Here is a 7,143-nt window from a genome sequence, read left to right on the forward strand (position 1 = left end):
CTATTTTGTTAAAGTAAAATCAACTTTGATCTTATTAATAATTTTATTATCTTATTATAATAGTTTTAAAGTATAAATTCAATTTTCACGCCTTAAACATTTTACTATTTTTTTCTATTCAGTCCAACCTTGAATGGCATTTGTATATACACAATCATTATCACTAGATCAATGAGCGGAGAGCCGAGTTTCTTTCACGAGAATCCTTTAATCAGTAAATTAAAATATTGCGCTACATGACACACTAAATTAATTTCCAAAAAGATATAAAATTTCAAACTTTGACACAGAAATAAATAAAGAAAAATTGATTCAAAAAGGATATCTCTCTGAATACCAACATTTAATCTAATATTAAGAAGCGGGATCTATTCTTTATAAAATATTCTTCATAGAAATAAAAGTAAATTGTGTTTAAATGAATTCTCGAAAATAGATATTTGAGATTGATTACAAAAAGGATCGATCGAAAACGCATTTATTTAAATTAATTCAATTTTTTTTTTAGAAAGCTTGTCAATATCCAGCCAGATAAAATTGATTATATTTATTATTTATCTATTGTTTTCGACTCGGTCATCGCTGCAGAAATATTGCATTCAACGCGAATAGATTTTTTTCTTCAGAGATTAGAGAACTTTCATATAGAATTATCGAAGGGTCCCTTTACTTTGACTTGTACTTTGCCTCATCTGGGAAAGCTTCCCTGGGCGGTATAAGACTAAGCATCATTATGTGTCGTGTGTAATTCCGCGAATTACGGAATTGTGTATCGGTACCGTGGATGCGATCTAAAACGCCGAGCACACCATAGCATTGGTTAAACCTAAAAATATTCATTAGTCATTAGCATTCATGTAGCAATTATAAACTGATTGTATAATCAAATAATTATAAATCTTGATTTTTTTTAATGTTAAATTCAGTATAAACATCATATTTTATTACGTTATCAAAATCTGTTTTAAGCATTATAATAGAATAAATAAAACGAAATCATTTTAATGTGATTTAAAATTAAAAAGATATTAATAAGGTTTGCATTACTTTAAATGATGGAAATCATGTGCTTCCGGCGATGGGAAAAATGGTAAATGATATCCGGAATGTGCATTCAACGTCGAAAGAATCGCAAGCGAGAACCAAATCCAAGCAGTGGCTACATGGGAGCCCATGATGAATACACCTAAGAAAGGTGGAAGTAGATTCGATCCAATATTTTCCAAGGGATGGCAATACAAAGCAGTCACAGCTATGGGAGCAGTCCATTCGTGATGTTGTTTATGTATATATTTGTATAGGGAACGCTTATGAAGAAATCTGCAAAAAATGTTCATTAATGATCATTGGTTTAATTATTTGTGTTTGATATGTTTGTATATTTAACAATATCTGGATGTAAAAGATTAATAAAAGATGAACAATTATTGGATTGTCCAGAAAGTTCATGCCGATTTTGAAGGAAAATTGAAACACAGAAGATTTAAATTTTAGTATACATTTATTAAATTATATAGGTGCCATTCTGTTTTACAACCTTTCTCCATCTTTCAGGCAACTTGAAAATTCCATCCTTCCAGAATCTCTCAGATTTTTCAGCGAAAAACTTTTCTAAGTGATTTTTTATCTCAACCAAAGAGTTGAAGCTTTTTCCATTAAGGGAATTTTGTAATGATCGAAATAAATGAAAATAAGTGGAAATCAGAGGGTGCGAGGTCTGGTGAATATGATGGATGGAATAGAACATCCCAACCGAGCTCCAACAATTTTTGTCGAGTTATCAAAGACACATAAGGCCGCGCATTGTCCTGATAAAACACGACGCCCTTCCGATTCGCTATTTCTGGACGTTTTGGTTCAATTGCTGTTTTCAATTCGTCTAATTGGGAACAATACTTCTCTGAATTTATCGTCTCGTTGTTTGGTAAAAGCTCATAATACAAGATCCCTTTCCAATCCCACCAGACATAGAGTATGATCTTCTTTGGATAAAGAGGCTTTTGGGATGGCTAAAGGTGATTCATTCCGCTTTTCCCAAGATCTTTTTCGCAACAATTATTATAAATGATCCATCCCCCGTCACTACTCGCTTCAAAAATGTCTCCTCGTTGCGTTTATAGAGTCACAAATAGAAATGCGATCCATCAGATTTTTCTCCGTTAAAGGAGAAATGGGTTCCGTAGGGAACCCATACATCAAAACGGTTTAAGTAGCCAAGTTTCACAAAATGCTCGTGGATGGTGGATTTTGACATATTCAACATTTCTGCTAATTTACGTTATCATATAGCGTGGGTTATTCTCGATCAGTGTTTTAATCTGATCTTCATCTGTGGTGGAGGGCCTACCCGGCCGTTCTTGATCTTCAAGGTTGAAATCATCAGCTTTAAACCTAGCAAAGTACTTTCGCACAATTTTTTCAGCTACAGCACTTTCGCCATAAACAGCGCATATCTTGTTTGCCGCTTGTTTGGCATTTTTGTTTTTCCGGTAAAAGAAAAGCATTAAATGTCTAAAATGCACTTTGTTTTTTTCCATATTCAAAGTCGTATAAAACTGATAAAAATTTTCACAACTAAATTTTTTTTCAAGTATGCCTGAAATACTGTCTTTTTTGATATGTACGCATGTCATTTGTTTTCAATGATATATTCAGACCTGTCCTTACTCCATCTACCAAAAATCGGCACGAACTTTCCGGACAATCCAATATATTTAGCAGGAAATTTTTGTCTGATGGACAATAATAATATTTAGCAGGAGATATGTCAAGAACATGTATTACAAATGTGTGCTTGCATATTATGTTATTAGCAGATAACAACCGATTATATTTGCTGTTTCAATTAGTAGAAAATAAGCAAGTTTTCATAATATGGAACAAATGTAGCTTTGACAGAAATTGCCGACATAAAAAAAATAATAGTTTAGCATTACGTGTTAATACGATATATATCAGAAAATAAACTGAAATTAAAATTAATATCAAGACATATTAGCAAAATATCAGAAATCGCGAGATTAACATAAATGTACTGTCTGAATTTTATCTTCAGAAATATTTTCAATGTAATAATATAAATTTTTTTTCCTTTTAAAAAAAACGTAATAACTTTTTTAGATTCATAAATTAAAATAGACGTTATTAACAGAATTTAAATATAAATATAAATATAAATATAAAATATATGTATATAACTTAAGTGCGTGTTCTTTTCATCTGCTTAGCACACACTGGTAACATCATTCAATTTTGTATTAATATATATATATTAATTTTTTTCTTTTTAATTAACTCAAGTAATATAAGATTTATAAAAGTAATATAATATTTATTTCTGATATAATCTTGATCTATTAATATTTCCATACTTAAATTTATCAAGTATAATATTTTTTTTCTGTCGGTTCATCAGATATCAGTCAATAAAATTGACAATTTCAAATGTAAAATTTGTCATTATGTATAAGTTTCTGGATTGTTTAAGCAGGATGTACCTGTGCGAGTAATAAAAGCCAATCTCCTCGCATAGTATATGAATCGCGATCTCGGCGAGCACCCAGTGAAACGTTGGTAGCTCGCGCACCGGGGGATAACCGCGCCATTCCATGAAGTAATAGCCGAGATACATAATAGGTAAGCCGACGACGATCTGATTGAACAGTACTTGAGCGATCACTTTGCATAACTCCCTTTTGTCCACTGGCTCGTTTGTACCGGGCTGTATTTTGTATCTGCGCAGCACCGCTGGCCGGTTGGTGATGTCTAGGATAATGTAAATTCCACCGACGATCCAGTAAACCGCGATCGTTAATATTAAGGATCCTGCAATATAGTAATATATCCTTTATATCCAATATCATCAAGATATTCCATAAGAATTCAATTGTTTTCAAAAATTTTAAATTTATAAAAATCCTGCAATTATTATTTATAATATTTCAAAAAATATTAAATTTGAATTAGTTAAAGAATTTATCAAAATCAGGAGACACATATGGTAGTGCCTTGGCGTTAAGACACGCGCAGCGATTAACAATACGGAAATCTTTACGTATTCTTTACGTTAGTCTATACGTTTATCTATAATTTTATATTAAAACGTAAGATATTAAGGAGTTATTCTCATATATCTTTGAATTTATAAAGATTAATTCTAAAGTGTATCTTGAATTTACCGTAAACCCATAGCGTAACAGGATCATCTCCAAATTTATCCAAAATTTTGTCCCACTGAGCTTGCCAGAAGTCTCCGGATGCACCCCAGAATCTTTGTAAATGCCTGAAATTTTTTTTTCGTTAATAAAATCTAAAAAAAATTAATAAATTTCTCAATTAAAACTAAGATAATTTATTTAGTTTTACAAATATAAACAATTTTTTCACGCAATGCTGGATTTATGTTTGGGTGGTTATATATACATATAAACATATGGAAACAAAAAATTTAATTTGTTATCTTCTAATATGTTTTACATCAGATTAAAAAAAATTATTTGCTCTTCTTTCTTGATCTACGATCAAGATCTGATTATTTTTCTCATATAATATTAGAAAAATTAGGTACTCAAATTAATTCAGTTGAAAATTTATTTATAAAAAAAAATAGAGTAATCTTCATCGATATTTATATATTCTATGATTTATATTCTTACACTGTGTCGGAATATTCGGCACATTGGGAATACGAATCGAACTTTTTATAAATGTTTAATGGATTCCGAATTCTATCATGATAAAAACTTAGCAGTTTCGAGACGATATCTAAACATTTTCAATGTGAAATGTATATCAATACTATATTCCGATTCTGTAACTCTTATAATGTTCTATAATTCTTGATAATACCGATATTGTTTCCATACACTTTATTTAAGAGACATTCTGGAAACGTCTTTAGATCTTTAGAGCGTCTTTTGAAGGCATCTGTGGCGTATGGGTTATATTGTTATCTGCAGATATATATTCATAAAAAAAGTTGTTTAACAACAATGTCTTGAACTGTCACGAAAAATTGAGCTACAGATGTTATAGCGATTAAAATAAATGGTAATTCTAAAGAATACAGAATATGTCTGTAAATAAGCCAAAAAATGTGAAAAAAAATTAACACTCTTAAGAATATGATATCCTTAATCACTTTATGAGTTATCGAGGATCACTTTGTGGTTTCTTTGAAACATGCAAAACAATTTTTTTTTTCTTCAACTCATTGTTCAAATTGATGATATGTTATTGACAGAGATTTATTACAGTGATTGGCAAAGATCTACTGTGATCATTTCACCTAAATTTAGCAGTTTAGAGTATGTCTTATTGCCATGTCTTCAAACACGCAATATTCCTTAGCATGGATATTGATTTTTGAGAACAAACAGTGATCATAACATCAAAAAATGTAAAAATGGCTTGAAAATAATTATTAAAAGTTATTTTTTGATGACTCACAATTCATTTTAACGTTATTTTAACATTGCGATCTATTATTCTACTGATACTTAGATAATTAGCTGTCGTCAATTGGCCGAATCTACCGAAGATTTTTTATGTTTAGAATTGTCATATAATCCATATTTCAACATCCATTATATAAGAAATCTATCTGTTCTTTTCTGAATAAATAAAATTATGGCTCTATATCATCATTCGTTAATTGTCTTCATCTTTAGTATACGGAATCCATCTACATATCCTTTTTTTAAATTTTTCTCAGTTGTTGCAGTCAAACGGATATCTAACAAGCGACTCTAAGCTGCAAGAGATCTTCTTGTATCTGTACAGAGTTCTCATCCAGTTGCTGTAATTTTCCATTACCAGTTTTCAAAGTTGATCATGACATTCTTGACATTCATTAAAATCTCATTATAAAATCTGATGCTATTTTTTACAAATATTGCATAAATATTGGAACTTTAATGACAGCAAATAATTTTAGCGGTAGTTTTTAGTTAAAATATAATATCTTAAATACATTTTATCGACGCCTTTCAATTCAATTGTTGTTTTTTAAAAATATATTGTTGGCTCCACCTTGTAAAAAAATATTTGTGAACGCATTAACAACATTTTAATTCCACAAAAAGTATATTAAAATTTTCGAATTTATTAAAATAGTATATATATTATAATAAGAGATAAAGTTCAAGGCACTGAATAAATTTATATACCTAATAATCATACTTTTACTTTTTGTTTTATATATGCGTGATTAAATAGATAAGTAAGAACAGTGTAAAAAAAGAAATCAAGAAACACTATAAGTAAAATAAAATTGCATAAAAGTTAATAATATAATGTTAAATATAGAATTAATAATATAATAAATTATAAATTGTTAAATGTTATATTTGATTCATAGCTAAATTTTTTGAGTTAAACATTTTTTCATTTTTTTAATACCTTTCGGTAAAACTTTCACAACCTTAACACAGTCAACCCCAAATGACCTTCAATTGTTCTTGATCTTGACTTTGATCCTTAAGGAGATCCAGATCACTAATTTTTTCCGTCGAACGTTATTCATTAAAAAGTTATGAACAAACCAATTTTTAAAAATAGTAAGTAATTTTCGAATACAAGATACATATTTCAGTAGTATTTTCTCTTGACAGAGAGAGGTGGAGATAGACCTTGCTTCGCGTGGAAAGTTGTGTATTTCTTAACAAGGCCGCATAAAAATTGTTTTAATAACTTTTTAATAAATAACAAATGACAGAAAAGATCAGTGACCTTGATCTCCTTAAGGGTCAAAGTCAAGGTCAAAATCAGTTGGAGATCTTTTGGAGCTGACTGTGTAAAAGGAAAATTTTACCTACGTTTCATTTTATTAAAGTTTACATTTAACCAATCGAGAATAAAAAAAGAGCTAAGAGAAAAACTTAATTATAACTCTGTTTATGCGAATCGTAAAGCAGAAATGACGTATTGCATTACCATGTCAGAGAATTGCAAAAAGCAGCGAATCCGACTACCACAGTTCCAATAACGAAAAGTACACTTCTTAAACTTGAAAGAAGTGTTGGTGGAGTTTGATTCTTCGAGGCATCGCCAATAGCGGGGGTTGCTGCAAACAATGATAAACCAATTATTGAATTATCTTAAATAAAATGTAAAAGAGTGAAATATATATATATATATATATAT

At 29.8% G+C, this 7,143-nt stretch overlaps 1 protein-coding gene across 3 annotated transcripts in view; it reads right to left on the minus strand.

The window, feature by feature from the left end:
- Positions 1–499: 499 nt before the first annotated feature.
- LOC108688190 (fatty acid hydroxylase domain-containing protein 2) overlaps positions 500–7,143 on the minus strand; it is a 20,064-nt gene continuing 13,420 nt past the window's right edge. For all 3 annotated transcript variants that reach the window (XM_018194342.1, XM_018194341.1, XM_018194340.1), the window contains 5 exons: positions 6,934–7,063; positions 4,179–4,282; positions 3,498–3,825; positions 1,048–1,320; positions 500–826 (listed from right to left, as the gene is read on the minus strand). In XM_018194342.1, the coding sequence (XP_018049831.1) occupies positions 667–826; positions 1,048–1,320; positions 3,498–3,825; positions 4,179–4,282; positions 6,934–7,063 (995 nt within the window). In that variant the 3' untranslated portion in view covers positions 500–666. The remainder of the gene's footprint in view (positions 827–1,047; positions 1,321–3,497; positions 3,826–4,178; positions 4,283–6,933; positions 7,064–7,143) is intronic.

Source organism: Atta colombica, unplaced genomic scaffold (genome assembly GCF_001594045.1).
Source record: "Atta colombica isolate Treedump-2 unplaced genomic scaffold, Acol1.0 scaffold226, whole genome shotgun sequence".
In the NCBI taxonomy this organism is placed as follows: Eukaryota; Metazoa; Arthropoda; class Insecta; order Hymenoptera; family Formicidae; genus Atta; species Atta colombica.